The 20,093-nt window shown below is 43.6% G+C and overlaps 1 protein-coding gene across 1 annotated transcript; it reads right to left on the bottom strand.

Moving 5' to 3' along the window:
- Positions 1 to 5,961: 5,961 nt before the first annotated feature.
- Positions 5,962 to 9,669, bottom strand: mafaa (MAF bZIP transcription factor Aa). Its single transcript, XM_074667405.1, has 2 exons — positions 7,807 to 9,669; positions 5,962 to 7,711 (listed from the first exon to the last, which is right to left on the bottom strand). The coding sequence occupies exons 1-2, from the start codon at positions 8,733 to 8,735 to the stop codon at positions 7,639 to 7,641; spliced, it is 1,002 nt and encodes a 333-aa protein (XP_074523506.1). The 5' UTR covers positions 8,736 to 9,669; the 3' UTR covers positions 5,962 to 7,638.
- Positions 9,670 to 20,093: the final 10,424 nt, after the last annotated feature.

The following is a 20,093-nucleotide window of genomic DNA, read 5'->3' on the forward strand; positions in this document are numbered from 1 at the left end:
AACCGCAGCCACAAACCCACCGCTATCATCAAAAGGAGACGCTGTGTGTGACCTGTGACACGTTCAACCAAGAGAAACAATGACTGGGTGATTTGGACGAAATGCTGAGTCACACATCTACACACACACACACACACGCACACACACACACAGGGGCGCTCTGAGTGAGATAGGGAAGTGAAACATGAATGGAAGTGATAGCGCTGGTTTGGGGCATTCAGCAGGAACTGGAGCCCTCCTGAAAAGGTTGACTCAGTAATCCTCCTCGTGATCGCCGTCGACAGGAAATAAAATAACGTGAGGGAAATTCTCGTTAAGTGAATTCCTGGCAGCGAGGACAATAATGCTCTGAAGCTTCTTTATGAACAGTAAATATTCATTTCTCACACACTCCTCACACTTCTCAGGAAACGACTCTGATAACAGTTTTTTTCTGCCAAACCGTTAAAAAGTGAAGAAGCTAATTCTCCCTTTTTACGGCATGTTTCAGGCGGAGTGGCCCATTTTCTGACACACACACCAACACACACACACTTCCTGGTGCTTGTTAAGAGATCAGCACATCATCCCTCTGCTCTGCTTTATTTGTTTGTTTGCTGTTGGGTTTGTTTATTACTGTATTTTCAAAGAACAGGACACGCTTAGATTTGCTGCTCGGGCATATTTTCTCCTGTGATAGCATGTTTGAATTTGTCCACTCAGCACGCAGCGTGTCAGGCTGTGTGTGTGTGTGTGCATGTGTGTTTGTGTGTGTGTGCATGCTCAGGGGTCGCAACAGCAGCAGCCGTACGGCGTCACCGGTGCCAAATTGCTTTCCTGGCCGCGTCAGGCAGGAGGGACCGGCTCGGGATGGTGCGCTCTGTGAGGGCTCCGGGCCCCGGGGTCACTAACTCAATCACCAGATCAGGAGTAATAATTATTAATACCCTGTGAGCGTTAACAGCGCGCAGGTGATTTATCAAAAATGTCGATTACATTTTGCGCAGGGTGACAACTTTTTGAAGCCGAACACGTCCCTGGGGAGGTAAGCCTAACTGTACCGAGCAGAGAGGGGAAAGAAAGCAGGAGGGTACTGATAGTGTATGAAAGGTAGCAGCTTATTTCAACATATAGAAATCTGGTGACTTAATGAAAACACTTTGCTACTTCTACAAATTTTCTCTGATTTTCACTGTTTGAATTTAAAAATGTTCAGCACATTCAGGTGAACTATGTGTGAACGTTTCATGTTTCTAACCCTCATACTTTTTAAATTATTCAGCATTTTTAAGGAATTTTTGACCCATTAAAATGAATGGAGATGATCCGTCACCACCCAAACCCCACAGCTGATGATGTCATAAGGGGTTCCACTTAGGATCCTGAACAGAGGTTTTAAAAACACTGGAAAAAACTGAAATCTAATAGAGTGTTTTGGTCTTATCTTCAGTAAACAAGAAAAATTAGCTAAAAAATTAGCGTTAAACTAAAATTATGTCTTAATAGAAGTGATTTTTGTCTTGTTCCACTGGCAGATTTTGTTTTACTTGTTACAGCAATTCAGACCTCATTTTTGTTTCTAGATAACTTAAAACAAGACATTTTATCAGCTACTCAGCTGAATGTGGCTCATATTAAGTCTAAAAAGTAGGGATGCACGACTTAATGAAAACACTTCGCTACTTCTCCTCCAAATTTTCTCAGATTTTCACCGTTTGAATTTAAAAATGTTCAGCACATTCAGGTGAATTAAGTGTGTACGTTTCATGTTTCTAACCCTTGTACTTTTTTAAATATTCAGTATTTTTAAAAAAAAATGTTTGACCCATTAAAACAAATGGAAATGATCCATCACTTTGGAAACACACAGCTGATGATGTCATAAGAGGTTCGGTGTAGGGTCCTGAATAGAGGTTTTGAAAACACTGGAAAAAACTGAAATCTGTTAGAGTGTTTCGGTCTTATCTTCAGTAAACATGAAAAATTAGCTAAAAAAATTAGCTTAAAACTAGAATTATGTCTTAATAGAAGTGATTTTTGTCTTGTTCCACTGGCAGATTTTGTTTTACTTGTAACAGCAATTCAGACCTCATTTTTGTCACTAGATAACTTAAAAACAAGACATTTTATGGGCTACTCAGGTGAATGTGGCTCATATTTAGTCTAAAAAGTAGGGATGCATGACTTAATGAAAACACTTTGCTACTTTTCCTACAAATTTTCTTAGATTTTTACTGTTTGAATTTAAAAATGTTCAGCACATTCAGGTGAATAATGTGAGTACGTTTCATGTTTCTAACCCTCATACCTTTTAAATGATTCAGCATTTTTAAAGAATTTTTGACCCATTAAAACGAATGGAGATGATCTGTCAACATGGAAACCATGCAGCTGTTAATGTCATAAGGGGTTTGACTCAGGGTCCTAAATAGAAGTTTTGAATACACTGGAAAAAAACTACAATCTAATCAAGTGTTTTTGTTTTATCTTTAGTAAACAAGAAAAATTAGCTTAAAAATAGCTTAAAACTCAAATAATATCTTTATACAAGTAATATTTGTCTTGTTATACTGGCAGATTTTGTTTTACTTGTTACAGCAATTCAGACATCATTTTTGTCCACAAACGCTAAGCGTCCGATGGGGGGGGGCAAGGCTCAGCGTTTATCCAACGACCGTCCAGTTTCCACAGTGGAACAACCCACTCTACGCTTCCCCGCTGAAGTCAGAAGACGCTCAGCGTCCGACTGTGTTAGAGCGCTGAGACGCTGCGGGGATGAATGAGAAGGAGGTGGAGCCAGTTACCTGTGATAGGAGCTGATTCTGAACTAAAGATGAAGGAATTCTAGCGCAGATTTTATCAATGAAATGTTCACACAGCAGAACATATCAACACTTTTTTTGGGGACATTTTAGGGGAAGCTGAGCTTCACTTGCAGTCTTAGAGCAATCGCCACTGGTTTATATGTATCTATTTTTAAGTGTACTCACACATACACCATGAAAACTCAATACAAATGTTTTAAATAGAAAATGTTCAGCACGTTTAGGAGGTTTGTGTGTGTAGGTTTCATGTTTCTTGCTCTTGTACTTTTTGAAATATTCAGCATTTTCCAAAACTTTTTAGCCCATTAAAACAAATGGAGATGATCCGTCACTATAGAAACCACACATGATGATGTCATAAGGGGTTCGGTTAGAGGTCCTGAATAGAGGTTTTAAACAGGACTGGTGTTACAGTTTAGCTGTGCTCCCTGTTACCATAGTAACTGCACAGCTGATGATGTCATAAGGGTTTTAAATAGGACAGATATGGTTAGGGCTCTGACCAAGGAACATGTTCTCCATTAGGGGGCAATATAGGGAAAATATGTCAGGATGTTTTTATGACAGGATCAGGATCTGGATTTTATTTTTCAGCCTTTTTTCACTTAAAAAAACACATTTTTAACCCCAAATGTTTCTGGTCTTGTGTCCTCTGTTGTGGTTTTTGAACTCTTACATTTTTTGCATTCTGATAAGTCTGTTTATGTAAAGACGTCAGGTGTAAGAGTTGTTGAGTTTCTGCAGAATGAACAGAGCTTTAGACCAGCAGCCAGTGCAGGGTCCAGGTGTAGTTTAGTGAGATGTTGATTCTTTGGTTTGGTTTTGTTGCACTTGACAGAAGTGAAAAAGCTGGACGCGGTATGAAAACAGAAGTCGTTTTTTGTAATCCTGCAAAGAAACTGAGACACAAACTGATTCTGGACTGAAGTGGATCAGATCAGCAGCTGAAAGGTGGAGGTTTTCATCAGTGTCATTAAAAGCATCAGGATCTGTGAGCTGCAGGCTGCCTGCACACTGTTTGTCTGGACTCTGGGTTTATGATGTGTGTGTGTGAGTGTGTGTGTAGGTATACTGTAGGTAAGCTGAGCCGAAGAGACGCTGACTGTGTTGAATCTCAGCAGCAGCAGCTCCAGACGCCAGAGACACACACACACACACACACACACACACACACACCACTCCCCCCTCTCTGCTCCTCTTGTTTTGTCTCTGGGATGATGCAGCCGTGGACGGACTCTGCCCTGATTAATGGAGAGAAAAGCCCACAGAGTCCACACCACGCTGATCCCTCTCTGCCACACACACACACACACTCTTATCACACACACCTTCTCCATCATTCCTCTGCATACCATCTGAATCAGAGTGTGTTACAAGCACACACACACTCACACTGACTGTGTGTGTGAGGTGATGGCTGTCACACTGCTCCATGTTTCCTCTGAGTCAGCAAAAAACAAGAGGAGGAGGAGGAGAGTGATGGAGGGGCTGAAGAGGGAGAGGAAGAGGAGGAGAAAGGAGGAAAATTAGGGGAAAATTAAAACGTGAGCTGAGGTGAAAACCGAGATTCTCCACCCTTAAAAAAAAAAAAAAAAAATCATCGCTCGGCAGTTTCATGAGTTTTTAAAGTTTGAGCAGGGGAAACAGACAAGCAGAGTGTCAGAGGATGAATGCATTAACGTCAGTGCATGGATGAATGTGTTGCAGAAAGGAAGAGCTGAACATGACAGAAAATGTTGCAGATAAATCACTTTTTAAGTGTTCTAAATATGAGTTGCAAGGATGCAAATTAAAGCAAAAATATATTTCTGTGTTTTTCTGTCTGGAGGATTTAATCCAGAACAGTGAAACATGAGCAAAACTACAATCCTTTGCTGCAAAAATACACATTTTTATCCTAATTTCTTCATTTCTTCATGCATTCTTCCTGTTGTGGAAATTAAATCATGATTAGCATCAAAGTTTAAATTTGCAGACATGTTTAAAAAGCAGAGCTGTGCACATCACTGACCTGACACCAGCCACTGGCCCTCAACACAAACACACACTCCCAGTCACACACACTCTCACACACTCTCATTCAGAGGAGAGTTATGATATGTGTTTGAAGTGAGCCGCCACCCACCGGCTCTGACGGCGGTGTCACATCAACACCAACGCGGGGTGGCATCTGTCTCAGCCCGCGCTGCTTCTTCTCCTCCTGCTTCTCCTGCTTAAATGCAGCTCAGGGCGCGTGCACGAGCGCGTGAGCACACTGGACATGCAGGAGGGGGGGGTATCATGCATAAGTGCCCCCATGCACACACTGTAAAACACACAGGGAGTAAGTGAGGAAGAGGAGTTTAACTCATCTGAGGCTGCGGAGGAGGCAGGCCGCGGCTCCATCCTTCCATCCATCCATCACCGGGTGCTGAGGCGCGCGGAGGCCGGCTGACAGGCACCCGAGGCCGGGGAGAAGGAGCAGCTGAGTCCGCCTCTTCGGAGGAACCTGGAAAGTGTTCTCCAAACTGTTCTCCACACCTGATCCGAGTCGAAACAAATAAAACACTGCGAATAACTGCTGCGCAACTTTTTGTTAAAACCAGGACGAATGAGCCTCTTTCCTTCACGAAAAGAGAAATTAAATATTAATATTAAAAATAAAAATAGAGATTCAGTGAAATGAACGATCAAAATTATTTTTCTTGCCCGAACAGCTTTAATTATCCTGTGGAATTATTATAATAATTACAGCAATAATATCGATAATAGAGGCTCACTGATTTTTAATGATTTCTAACGCGCGTCACTCAAAAATTGTTCCAATAATAATAAAAAATGCGTCAATTTTAGGATGAATTAATACAGATTATAATTATTAGATTTAAATATGTAGAAATATTTTCATTTTTAAATAATTATTTTTAAAATTATGAGCGTTTTTAACGGCTTTAAAATTCGTTTTTATTTGTATTTAAAAATTATTTTTGAACAGGCTGCGGCCTCCAAAAGACAGAAATCAGACTCTCTGATTTAACTCCAATTTTTAAAAATTCTTTTAAAGACAGGAAGCGTTTTTCCCCTCCAAAATAAACCTTTTTTCTCTCTTTTGTTGTTGTTTTCATGTGACAATGAGAGCAGCATCAGTCCGGCAGGTTTGGGACAGAACTTTTTATTAAACATTATGAAAACAAGACTCTCAACAACGCTCCACTTTGTAAGTTTTTCACTTGTTGACAGTTAGGACACGTTCATTGAATAAATATAGAAATTATATGTACAGATATACATTAACAGCACTGTGCAGAAGTTTCCTTTCATCATCGCAGGGTTTGTTTGTTTTTTTTAAATCGTTACATTTGGGGATTTTTTTACGCACTGGATGGATCAGGAAGATTTGTAAAATTTGAGTTCAATCAGATGAAATTATCACAAAGATGTTTTTCTAATTCTAAGGGATTAATTTGTAGATAATTCCAGATTAAAACATTTAATTTTTTCTTTCAGCTTCTAAATTTTACGCCTTAAAAACGCGTGTTTTTTTGCGTCATCCAGTTTGTTTCGATCTGCAGTGTCTCTTCCTCCAACAGGTTGCACCCAGCACTTCTGCACAATATTGCACATATATCTAGGCAGCAGAAAACACACGAACCAGGGATTTCTTGTTGACAGAATAATGCATCGAGCTCCTCCAAAAGAGACAGTCAGCTCTACACCTGTTCTCCTCCCATCAGATCGTTTTAAGACACCGGGGGCTGCAGGAGAAACGCGCAGGCCCGCAGACACTTTGTCTACAAATAATCCAAAGTAATAATAATAATAAAAAAAGAAATTTGTTGTCATCAGGTTGGTGCATAGAGATTTAGCAGCGAATGCAGTCCAGGTCGGGTTGTGTCACCTCGTCAAATTTACATCAGATCAAAGGTCCTATCAGTAGAAAACAAAACGTTTAATCCAGTTTGATCTCTTAGTGCAGTATAGGCTTGCCTTTGACATTACACATGTTCAGTAGGAGGAGGATACCATAGACGATTTGCATGCTGTAACATACAAACATTTGTATTAAGACATTTCGAAGAATCCAAGCAACAAAAGCATGTTTTCCTTAAAAAGAGAAGAAAGGTAAAATAACACAGGTAACTGTTTTTTTTCTCTACACATTATGTACAGGTGGAAATAAATACAGTCTAAAATCTGGCTCAGTTAATCTCTTTTTGTTCGTTTTCGTTCCTTTTTTAAAACAATAGAAAAATTGATTGAAAATAGCAGTTAAAGACGCATCCATTTTTACGCAGTAAGCAGATTGTTTTGCAGGTTTTGTCCGCAGTCTTTGCACCTCTCATGGTGGAGGAGGAGGAGGAGGAGGAGGAGAGGAGGAGGTGTTTGTGGCTTTTGCATACCCAGGCCTTACTGATGGAGGAGGAAGAGGAGAAGCTTGGGCCATGCTTTCCATACATGTGGAGGATTGTGGGAGATGACTGGAGGTTACCATACATGTCCTGCATGCAGGGTTGCAAATAGGGATGGGAAACTATAGACTTGCAGTATTTAAAAGGTCTCTCCCCCTGCGCACACTGACAGTCTGATGAGGTCTCTGGTTTCACAACAAGAGGCGGCGTATTGCTTTTTTTCTGCTTCTTCCTGCTTCGTGAAAAAAAATCTCCCTCCTCGCGTTTTAAGACAAAATCCTCTCTGCGTTAAGACAGTCATGTTCAGAGTGCTTCAGTAAGACTGACCCGCTTCTGTTGCATCAGAGGAAAAACAAAATGTACAGGCTAAATGATCCCACGTGCTCACCTGACAGCTGACAGAAACCAAGCCAACACATCTTTAAGACTTAAAACGCGCAGCAGGATTACTTCTGCGCGCAGCAGAAACGCGTAACTGTGGAGCTGTTGTGTTTAAAGTCTTTTCTGTCCAGGGAGTAACTGTAAACAAATACAAAAGAAGGAGTTAATGTAAGATGGAGGTGGTGTATGTGGGGGTATTTCAGAGTCTATGCTACAAATCGTCAGTCTCTCACATGAAGAACTCGGTGTTGGCCTGTTTCCCGGACGGATCTCTCGTGTTCGCGGGTCCACCGGCATTGTAGGTCCGGCTGGCCAGCTTCTCGTACTTCTCCTTGTAAAGATCCCGCTCCTTGGCGAGGCGCGCCACGTCCTGCTTCAGCTGCTCCACCTGGTTCTGCAGGGTGCACTTCTCGGTCTCCAGCATGTGCCTCTGCTGCACGCGTTTGAAGCGGCAGGACTGCGCGTAGCCCCGGTTCTTCAGGGTGCGCCGCTTCTGCTTCAGGCGGATCACCTCCTCCTTGCTGAAGCCCCGGAGCTGCCGGTTCAGCTCCCGCACCGTCATGCTGACCAGCTGCTCGTCCGAGAAGCGGTCCTCCAGGCGGGCGTGGTGGCCGTGGTGGTGGTGGTGGTGGTGGTGATGGGCCTGGTGGTGGTGGGCCGCAGAGGCCGCGGACAGGTCCTCTCCGACGTACTGCTGCCCGCGGAAGCCTTCATAGGCCTGGTGGTGGTGGTGGTGGTGCGCGTTCCCGATGAGGGCCTCCACGGCGTCCTCCGGGGTCAGGTTGAGCGCCTCCGGGTTGATGTGGTGCTGGTAGCTGGGGATCCAGTACAGATCCTCCAGCTGAGGCTTCCCCCCGTTGTTGTGATTGTTGTTGCCGCTGCTGTTGTTGCTGCTGCCGCTGCTGTTGACCCCGCTGGTGAGGCTCTGGTTGGGCTGCGCGCCCGGGCTCGGGGCGCAGAAGCTCGGCGAGGAAGGCACGGAGGAGCAGGGTGTGCTGATCGGGGTGGAGGACAGGGAGCCGGACGGGAGGCGGTGGCAGTAGCGGTCGGCCTCCGGCGGCTCCTTCTTCACCTCAAACTTCATCAGGTCGAAGTCGTTGACGTACTCGATGGCCAGCGGGCTGTTTGGCAGCTCTGCGCTCATGGCGAGGTCGGTAGCCATGTCAGTCCATGCGACAACTCCTGCCCTCACAGCCAAACCGACGGCGGGCAGCCCTCCTGGATACAGATTGCGAGGGGGGATAAAAGCCTGTGTGGTGTATATATAGACACACACACACGGGCTGCGTGGAGCTGCTGCAGGCCGGGGGTGGGTGCACAAACTTATTAAGGCTGCCCGGCTCTAAGACAACTTCTATATATAGTGGCGTGAATATACGTATGCATGTAAATGAACTTGTACACCTGCCAGTTCGCCTCCGCTCGCTGCTCTTGTTGACAACTTATCCCAGGTCAAATGCACGCTTTAATACCAGGAGCCCCCGGGGCGGCTGAAACACGAGCCCGCTGAATTTGGAGACACCAACCTGTCTTGTCCTCGCTTCACCTCAGCAGCCCACTCGCCTCCCGGTGATTTACTGTCCCGAATCAGGTGACAAGAAAAGGTTTGGGTGCGTTATAAATATTTTCCCAGCATCCTTCTTCGCCTCCTGCTGTTTACAACTTGATCATGAAGCCCCGAGTCACTGCAGCATGGCCCGGGGTGAAAGTTTCTCACACAGTCAGAGCAGGCGGTGTGCGCGGCCGCGGGACGCAGCGTAAAACGTGCGTAAAACGTGCGTAAAAGTGTTCCAAAAAGTATCCAAATGGAATGGCACGTGCAGAAGTTTTGAAAGTTGTCATGCATGGGAGGAAGAAGAGCTCCAGGGAGAGGAGGAGGAGAGGAGAGGAGAGCTGGTCCCCTGGTGCTGTGGTCAGTCCAGGTGTTTGGCTCAAGCAGCGGATTTCTCGCAGCTTCGGTCCCCGCGGTCCTGTCCCCCCACACCGGGGCGCGCTGGTGTTGACCCGTGTGTTGACTCTGTGTGTGTTATTATGCAAGAGGTGATAAATTCCACTTGGTTTTCTTTCTCACCCTCAATCTGCCTCTGAGAGCTTCCCCGGTGCAACCACGCAGTGTCACTGAGGCGCTGGTAGGCTCTCTGCTCTTATAAAGACAGCGTGGCACCCCCCACACCGCCGCGACCCTCCCACACTGAGGTGTGACGGGCCAATGGGAGGCGATCCCAGGCAAGTGCATTTGCATTCTCCCACAGCAAAGCCGAGCAAAGCCGAGCGGAGCCGAGTGGAGCCGAAGGGGAGCGGAGCGCGCAGGGGAGAACAGGTGCAGCAGATCCCCCCCTCTAGTGACCGAGCAGATGCTACTGCACGAGGAGGAGGAGGAGGAGGAGGAGGGAGGAGAGGAAGAGGAGCTCCGCTGGTTTCTCAGGAAAATGTTTACTCGGAACAGACACACACTGATTCCACCGTTTCAGACGAGTGTGTGTGAGTGTGTGATGTCAGGTCAAAGTTTAAAGGTCAAAATGTGACTGAAAGGTTAAATTTGAGCCACTCTTTATGTTTTATAAGAAGTTTGTGTGACATCAGAATTTTTCATTATTTAATCTTCGAATCAACTAAACCACAACTTTTAGATTTCTACGATATTTTGGTCAAATTTTGACCTTAAATATCTCCAAAAGAATTTAATTTTAAGGTAGGAAATTGTTGGGAAGAGGTGAAAGCATAAAAACAAAGCTGATACTCTAATAAATGTGGAAAAAATCTGGCATGAAGCCAGGATTTCAGTTTGCATCGGGCCTTAAGTGACAAAAGTTTGTAGATCATTCATTCACTTAATAAAAGTAAATGACAATAATGTCACTATGTGTGGTTTTAAAGTGGAGCAGGACCATTAAAGTCTCTGTGAGGAGTTTGAAAGTGATCTTGAAAAAGTCTCCCTTCTAGATATATGCCTGATCCTAATCCAGACTTTAAAATGAGAGTATCATCTGAGTCTCTGACAACACCACACCGGCTGATGAAGTTTCGATTTCTTTATGATTTCTGTGACTAATTTTGTAGTGATGGTGGACACTGGAGCCTAACTGTCAGACAGAAAAAGGACAGAAGAGCAGAAGAAAGATAAACAGGAGAGAGATAGAGCACGAGCTAAAGGCTAAAAGAGCTAAACTGTTTGTGATAATGTTGACTCCAACTCACAGTCAGCAGTTATTCTGCAGTGGTCTGTTCAAACTTGAGAGTCTATCAGTATTTTTTATTTAATTGTTTCATTTCTTGTTCATGATTTAAATGTTTTATCATTCGATTAACCCTCCTAACACTGTTTTTTATACACTGCTGTCCTGTTCTCTGCTCCCTACCCCCTTTTTTTGCCTTTTATTTTCTTTTTCTTGTTGATTGACGTTCTTGTTCCTCATGCTCTCATTTTATTTCACATGGCTCTTGTATCAGCTGGGTTCATATGGGTCGACGCTTGTGTTTGTTTTTATAGTGGTGAGTCTTTTTTCGTGTTTGGAGTTTCTTGTTTTCTTCACAGAGATTGGGCAGTTCTCTTCTGCATTGGCCCCTTCTCCACCTGCTCACCTGTGTCTCATCCAGGCAATCAGCACCTGCATTTAAGCTCTGCTCAGTCTGTCCAGTGCCAGAGTATTCCAGCTTTTGAGGTGGTACATGGTCGACTCGCTTCAGAGTTTTTTGAGCTTCTGTTGAATAGAAGTGCATCTACCTGGATTTGCCCGCCTTGTTAAACTTTTTTGTCTTCCTTTTTCCTCAGTGCCTCCATGAGCCCTTGCACAACTGCCCAATCTCTGCCACACTCTCTGGATTAACACCGGCTCTCGTCTGCGGCTCTTCCCCCGTTTTGGACACTGGATTTCACTCCTCATTCCTCTCACCACAATAAATTCTCTTTAACTCAATTTCAGCCTCTGAAATCTGCTTTTGGGTCCAACTGAAACAGCTGGTTGCTAACCATAACATGTATGTCCTGGCTGTTTGACAAAGCACTTTTTAAGCTTCTGTATTTTTTAAAAAGTTCTAAAAAATAAAATGAAGAGTGAGGTTACGTTAGCTCTGCTTGGTAGATGACTGGCAGGACATGACCAGGATTCACTAACGTTACACATTACAGACACGTCTCAGAGCACCGGGCTGCCAGCTGAGCTAAATATTGACCGCTACAGACAGCTAACTATTGTACGAACTGACAGTTAGCTTGTTGTCACGTTAGCCTGCAGATATGTCATTTCTCCAGGCTGCCAAAAGCACTACATAAATCCAGCTACTGATGTATGGTACAAACTTACGCTGACTTGTTGTCGTGCTTCAAACTGTAGCGCTACATAACTGTACTGATAAATACCCTTACCTGTCGCGTTGTAGCCGGTAAAAGTCACATCTTTACGACATTGTGCCTGAGACTCCGGGCCAGAAGGTGGCGCTGCAGCCCAAATAAAACAAATCCTTTTAACAGCATCTTTGACTGCAGTTAAATAAAAAAAATCTACAGTCTTTCCCAAAATAATGTCCTAATCTTCGTCCACATGAAGCTGAATGTTTCATATCTTTTTTTTTTTTAGTTTAATTTTTCAACAGTCTTAAGAAACACGGCTCACTTTACAAAGACAGAGAATCCAACGCTAACAATACGAACATAAAGTGACAAACTTTTACGATATAAAATATAAAGATTATTTTTAAAAAGTTTTGGGTGGGCCTAGGACTTCCGGGGCCACGCGGCCCCTGCTCGGTGCAGAACAGATTGTTAACGGCTCCAAAAGCACCAAATTAACTCTAAAAATCATAAAAATAGGCTAAAAAACATTAAGTACCTTATTATCTGAATCAAAAAGAGCTTATTTGACGTGTTAAAGAGAAGCTCCTGGATGATTCTGACACCACAAACTACCAAATCTATCAATACTAATCGATTGAAGGCCGCGTGCCCCGCCTCTACCCAAAAATCAATGCGCATTTCCGTGAGGACATGAGGAGGCCGAGCCGTGACTGCGCGCGGGGTTAAGTATGATTGGATGGTCGCGGCGCTGGTCTGCGAGCGTTTTCATTCGCAATTAACCACAAATTGGATCCAGTCTCATCTCCGCGGATCGAGGGATAATTAAGCCGCGTTCTGGACACACGTCTTTTTTTTCTGGGAGAGGAAGAGAGGAGGAGGAGGAGGAGGATTTAAGGGGGCGGGGAGGTTGGGCAGGATGTCGATGGTATCATGGGAGCAGGACTTAAACCGGGACAGCTCTGCACCTGACCCGTTTAGCCTCCTCAGCAGCGGCTGCCCCCTGGAGTCCCATCTCTCGGCGAATATGTGAGTGATATATCTGCGGGTAAAGTGCCTATCTGCGGAAAAAAACAGGTGGCAGTAAGTTTAACTTGGTCCGATGTGAAGAGGAAAACCTTGCACAGCTGCTGAGCTTAACTTCCAGTCCGAATGGCCATGAAATACGCGCCCCCCTCCTCCTGCGTGAATCTGCTGGCGAGGATGAAAAGAAGAGTAAAAGATGAAGGGATGGAAATCATATCGAGGTATTTGAAGTTTAGGTGCGCTAAGTCATTAGAGAGGTTTTTCTTTTTTATCAAATAAGCAGGAGCTGGCCCGCAAACGCCGAGCTCAGCACTCGGCATTGAAACGCCACCTTTAAGAAGATCTGCCGTGGTCCATTCATTGTCAGGAGCAGGGGAGCGTCTGCGGCCGAGGGCTTGAGACATAAATTTTTGAAGTCAGGGTTTTCATTGTGCCTTTGCATATTGAGACTTCGCTGCAAGTGCACTTCTCCCGATTTAAGCAAAACGGACATCAGCAAGGTGGAGGATCCACGGCGCGCGAGGCGATGCTTTGAGCCGCGGTAGCCGGCATCTAGATCCTACAGAGCGGCTCCAGGGAGGTGGCTCAGGGTTATCTGAGGCCTGGGAGGGTTTTTGTTACGGCCGTTAAGCCACTAATGCCGCTGTGGAGGAATCAGCTTTAATTGTGAGGGGATGTGACACGCACACGTGTGCACGGACAGCGAGGCTTACTTTAGAAATCAGAGTCTCACCACATGTTGGAGGCCCGGGCCGCAGAGAGACGAGAAGTCAGAGAGACAGTTTGGTGGAGACGAGGCGCTTTCTGATGTAACGCTGAAAAACAAGAAGAGGAGACACCGCTGAAGACTGTTTTTCACATCCCTGGAAAATTACCGCACAAGGTTTGCAGGCCTGAAATACACTAGATCCATCTGAAGTCCGGCTCCATGTTGTCAACTCTCATCGGCTGCTTCCCTCTCCTTTGATGAGCTTCTCTTCATCCATGTTTGGCTGTAAAACCTCAAACCGTTTCCTGCAGGACGTACACAGGACGGCTGCGTTTAAGCTGCAATCATAGACTGTAAAAAACATAAAAATGGACGTCATCTCGCTCAGCTTGAAGTGACGTCTCCCCAAAATCTGCTCCCCCTGGTGGCTGGCTGCAGTATAGGTCAAAAAATCCATCTCCCCAGTCATTCCAGATGGGCTGTGGTCAAACTTTACAAAATTAATACACCTGGTAGAAATGTTTCTCACGTCTGATTGTTGTGGTGATTTGAAGATATCATTTGGCTGTCTTGCATTCAAGTCCTCTTTTTTTCTGAAAAGTTTTGTTTTCATTAGTTATAAGAGGTTAAAAAAGAGTTTACGTCACGTTCAACTATGATCCACAGCTGAGGTTCTTGCGTATTTTTTTCGAGGATTGTAAAATATGTAGAGAGGTAGAGTCAGGAAGTGATTAGACTCTCGAAAGAAAAAATATATTATTTTTACCCGGCTCCACTCAGATTCTCCCAGAATCCCTCACAGTCTCTGCTACAATGGCTGCGCCTGTGATGAGGAAATTTGGCTTCAAAACTGTACAATGGTAATTGGCGGAGCCACGCTGTCCACTCTATATACATTTAATAGCTGCAATTAGCTGGTTCAGTGGCACAGAGTAAATAAAAAAAAAAAACAAGTAAAAAAATCTGCCAGTGGAACAAAAAAAACGGTACCATGTTTCGGTACCTAAACACATCCTTGTGACTGTGAGGGAGTAGAGAGTAGGTAATTTTCCATGCTGGACATGAACACAGCATCACAAGTTTATATATTGAGATATAAATATGTTAAATTGGAAAACTTTCGGATTTTATTACTAAATAAATCCATATATTTTACCACATAAACACACAAAAGTACCAAACATTGGTACTGTTGAGTACTGATACCAATTGCTAGGTACCGGGCATTGGTACCATATTGTTTCAGATGTGAAAAAAACTTATCCCAAATGATAATAAACAAAACAGGAGAAGAAGTGGAGCAACAGATGCTCATTTTGTTGAAGGACAGTCTGCAGATTCAACAGATTCAGCAGCACAAACTCAACAGTCATCTGCCATGTTTACTGTTATCATTGTGTAGTTTGAGCACAACAGTGGTGTTTTGCATTCACCAAAAGATAAAAAATCTTCCTGTTTTTATGACATAACCATCTCATAAAAACATGAATCTGAAAATCTTTGCGCGTCATCTCAATGAAGAAATATAAAACACAACCTTTTTTGCACCACTGACCGGGTTCGGGGCCGTTTACACGACAAACACAAGAAATTATTTCATCATCATCAAAATGTAGGACATAGGCTTCAGATTGTGTTATTTTCTTTCTATTAGCGTTACATACGGACAGCCTACGGAAATGTTGGGCTGCTAGCGTATAGCCCGTGGCTCACAAAATTACAACTTTGCTTGTTGTCACGTCTCAAACAACTGCGCTACGTAACTGTATTGATTTATACCTTATCTCATAGCCTTGTATCCAGTAAAAAGGTGATTTTAACAAAGAAAATTTGTTCCAAAACAACGGAGATCAGGAGAAGCTTTCTCTAAATCGTAAGAATCCAAAATCCAAGGTCATCAAAAGTCTGAGAAAGTTTCCCAGGAGGCTTGAGAAACTTGTATGGTCTAGAGAGAAATATTTTGAGACGCTAAAGCTTTTTCCAGATCCTCACGCTGGTCTGTAATGAGTGTGATGAGCAGAATGATCGTCCGATCACCAGGTGTGGTTATTTTTGAAGGTTCAGACCTTGAACACATTTTTAAACCAGATGGACTGTTTCCATGGTAGAAATATGGAGCTGTTTATCTGGGGTGTCAGGTTAGTTTGTAACAGTCCCAAGGAGGAAAATCAATATTCATGGATATGTTTGGAGTCAAAGCTTGAATACCAATAAAACTTAATAACGCATAACATTACGATTAAGACTTTTGAAGACCTTTTAAGACCCTGCAGACACCCTGTTAATGTCAGACAATATTTGCACGGACCGTCTCTTCTTCTGTCTCCTCACAGGCTCTTTAACCCTGCCTAAAGAAACTTTCCAAAGATGTTTTTTTGTCCATTTTGCTAGCTTACTCAACTTACTCAGTACTCGACTTCTCAACTTTCTCGACGCTAATAAATATTTGTACGTAAGAAAATAGAGAAAGTTTTGAAGTTCCGCCGCTTTGCTCATAAGCTCCTATGACACGTGCTAGTTTTTGACATGTATGAATACACAGCTACACAGTGCTACACAGTGCCAGCATCGCCCACTCTGTCTCCAGTGGCATCATAGTGTAGATTGTCTGTTTGTGCTCCATAATTTTCTCAGTATCCTCACCTTTTTTTGCATCATTTCTCATGAATATGAAGTATAATACCTGTATTTGGATCATTATTTAGAGATTTAGGGGGTATTGAGGGTAAAAATTTGACTCACGCAGAATTTCGGGTTATGACGCGTAAGCGTAACGTCCCTTTAAGGCGCGACACCCCAGCTTTCATCGCCCAAGTCTGATGTCAGTTCCTGTTTTCAGAAACTCTTCCCTCCCATTTCCTTTGAGGAACACATGGAGGACCAAATTCAGGACATTTGAGCATCTGATCTTCAGAAAAAATCCAGAAAAATTCAGGAGAGTGTGTGAGAAAAGGCTTGATGAGCACAGCAAAGCTCGTTCTCCAAAATGAGAAACACACGAGTGAAACATCCAGAGATCACAGATGGAACGAGGTTCAAGTCGTCCAAAATTTCTGGAAAAAGACGGACCTGGATCCTCTTTTCCCAAAAACAGCCCAGCTGTAGATCAGAGATGAAAAATGCTGATGTGGGTTTTTCACTTATCGTGAACAGGACCTCAGAGCAAAGCGAGAAAGATCAGAGAGAAACGTTGAACACGTCTCCCAGTTACTGTTGAATGCATTTCGTCAGAGTGGATATTTAAATCGTGTGTGTGTTTGTGTGTGTGTGTGTGTGTGTTTCAACTCGATTTTCCTCAGATGTATTGACAGCGGCGAGCAGAGATGGAGAGCTCGACATGTTTCTCAGAAAAGGCAGAAGACAGGGAGCCATCACTCTTCTCTCCTCACCACACATTCTCCCCTCTTCATCCTCCTCCTCCTCCTCCTCCTCCTCCTCACCCACGCCGCTCCTCTCCTGCGCTGAAGACGTAAGTGCCTTAGACAGATGTCTGCTGCCTCTTGTCTAAAACCCTCAACGCGAGCTGCTGAGCTCGGCAAACTCTAATTAAGATCAATATTTCAATTTTTTAGTAAAAGCGCACGAGACGGAGAGAAGACGGAGAGGAATCATTTGTCCACCACGACTCGGAGAGACGGAAAGAGAGGTCAAACTGTGAGCCTTCATCCTCTGTGTGTGTGTGAGTGTGTGTGTGTTCATTTGTCTGAATTCTGTCATTTTTCTTGATGTGGCTCTTTTGGAGATTTTCTTCTTTTCTAATGAACAAATCCAATTTATGACGAGTCTCATCGTCAACAGACGGAGACAGAAACAGCAGCAAACACTCACTCACTGAGAGGTTTGGAGACAGAATCAGGGGTTGATCTGGAGCAGACAGGTGGTTTGTAAGTAATCGAAGTGAGTAAACACCAGTGGTGTGCACAAAGGGGGGGCAGGGGTGCCGTCGCCCCTCTTCACGGCCCAATTGTTGAAAAATATGCGCTGAAGTGTCCTTTAAGACACTTCACAGCAGGTGAAGCTCTTCCAATGTGGCGTTGGTGTCTAGTCTTAGCATGTTAGCCATGTCTGTGAATAGCATGATGCTACTCTGCCTTACGGTATTCCCTCTGTTGCTGGGTTAGCACGGCTAGCTCGTCCATCTTATTGGAGACAGATCTTACGTTCCCAATAACGATGGATGAAAGGACAGGTCGATGTCGTCACTTCTTAGCTCACACCTGAGAACCAGCACGTCGTCCTCACCTCCTTCTCCTCATCTTGTGGGGAAACATCTGGCCTAGCACCAGTTAGCACTGACATGCTACAGGCTGCTAACAGCTGATTTCACCTGTATACAACGCAGCCATGGTTACATGTAGGATCTCCAGACAAACACAGGATGGAAACATCTTTTTGTTTGCAAATACTTCACGTCATACTCTCAAATTTGCTTTTTTTCCTCTTTTGCATCCTGACGTCACCCATCCTGGGATCTTTGGAAAGTTTCTCAGAGTTTCTTCCATGTGAATGCACATAAACAATCTCTTTAAAGCACTAACCTGACCCACAGAGACACATGTGCTCCTACAGGACACACCAGCTGTTTCTCCAACATGTCTGAGTGTATTAATGCCGTGTTACAATCCTTAAATGTCATGCTGTGTATCTGTCACCACAGACATACATTTATCATAGTGTGGGTCAGGATCAGGTGTCACACTCTATAGAGTATTATTAGTTTTATTAGCAGAGGTGTGGAGTCTGCAGAGAGGAGGATGTCCCAGCATCCCCTCTGCCCTTCTCAGCCATGAGGAGACAAACAGCAGGAGGAAAAGTTGAGCCTGAAACTTTCTCCAGCTCTGTGTGGTTACCTTCTGTCACACTCTGCTCCTCCGTCGTCGTCCTCTTCTGTCCCCTCTCCTCCGTCCTGACGTCCAAACTGAAGACATCCAACGAAACATTCAGGAAAGTGCCTTTTGAGATTTCTCCCAGAAGGCTGTTTCCTAAGGCATGCATTGAGGGAGATTTCACCTGCTGAACTCAAGGTAAACATAAATCAACTGTTTGAACGACTCTGAAGCTCTTCATTTATAGAAAAACATTATCTGTGTGTAAGGAGTGGAGTAAATCATGGGAGTGTGGACGACAGTTTGAAGTTACGAGTTCAGCTTTCTGACACATTTTAAAGGTGAAAAGAGAAAAGAGTGAGGCTAAGCTATTGGATAATGCACGCTTGATAAAATAAGAGGTTTAAAACAAAATGCACGTACCTTAATAATTAATAATTCCTGTTTTTAAATCTTGAAATGGTCCAGCCCCGTCTTACCTCTCTGAGCTCCTTTATCCGTGCCTCAGATCAGCTGATCTGCTCCTCCTGGAGGTGCCGAGGTCAAAGCTCCCCACTCTTTTTTTATTACTCTTTCTTTATTTAAGAAGGGCAGTCACTTCACAATCAGCATTAATTCACTGTTAAAATCAACAAATATCAGAGAAATCATACTTGATATTTTTCCAACACCCACTGTCTGTTTTTGAAACTCGTCCTAAAACACATTTTTATTCCTCTTTACTGACACAGTAAATACCTAAGTAGTTTCCATTTATCTAAATTTACTTTTACAATCTCTGAGGTCGCCCCCTGCTGGTTACTCAAAGAATGCAGGTTTAAGAAACTTCGGACATTGGCTTTGCACAAGTTATCTGTTTGTCTTAAAGTGTTCGATAAATACATTGGATTTTTTAAAACTATGAATCAAGTGTTTTTAAAATGACTTTGACTGATAAATGACTCTAATCTTGTCTGAGGGTCATTTTCCAACTCATTAAGTTAACCTCCAAATTCTGTTTTCAGGCTGTTTCAAGTTTTTAAAGTTAAGGTATTTTCATATTGTGCGCCTGTGCGTTGAAATGATTTTCTATTTTTTTTTTTTTTCCAAATTTGCAGAATAATGAGACTACCCTACTGGCCAGCTGCAGAAAACACCATAAACCCGACCTCATCTCTTAAAACCAAAAAACAGCTTAGCTCCTGTTTAAGCCTTTAGCTTCTGTTTTAGTATTTTACTCATGTTTTAGCCTTAAACTTGTGTGTTAGCCTTTAGCTCATGTTTAAGCCAATAGCTCATTTTTTTAGCATTAAGCCCATGTTTCTGCCTTTAACTCTTGTTTTTCCTTCAGCTCATGTTTAAGCCTTTGGCCTGTGTGTGTTAGCCGTCTGCTCATGTTTTAGCCTTAAGCACGTGTTTTAGCTTTCACTCCCTGTTTTAGCCTTTAGCCTGTGTTTTTGCCTTTAACTCATGTTTCAACCTTTAGCATGTGTTTTTGGATTTAGCTCGTGTTTTTGCCTTTAGCTTAGCCTTTATCCTTTGATCTGTGTTTCAGTTTTTTGCTCATGTTTTAGTCTTTTGTTAATGCTTCTAGCCATCAGCTCATGGTTTTTGCCTACAGCGAATGTTTAAGCCTTTAGCCTGTTTTTTTGCCCTTAGCTCATGTTTTAGGCTTTGGCCTGTGGGTTA

This window comes from Halichoeres trimaculatus, unplaced genomic scaffold, assembly GCF_033239565.1.
Source record: "Halichoeres trimaculatus isolate MK-OKI-2021-1 unplaced genomic scaffold, fHalTri1.1 fHalTri1_scaffold_4, whole genome shotgun sequence".
In the NCBI taxonomy this organism is placed as follows: domain Eukaryota; kingdom Metazoa; phylum Chordata; class Actinopteri; order Labriformes; family Labridae; genus Halichoeres; species Halichoeres trimaculatus.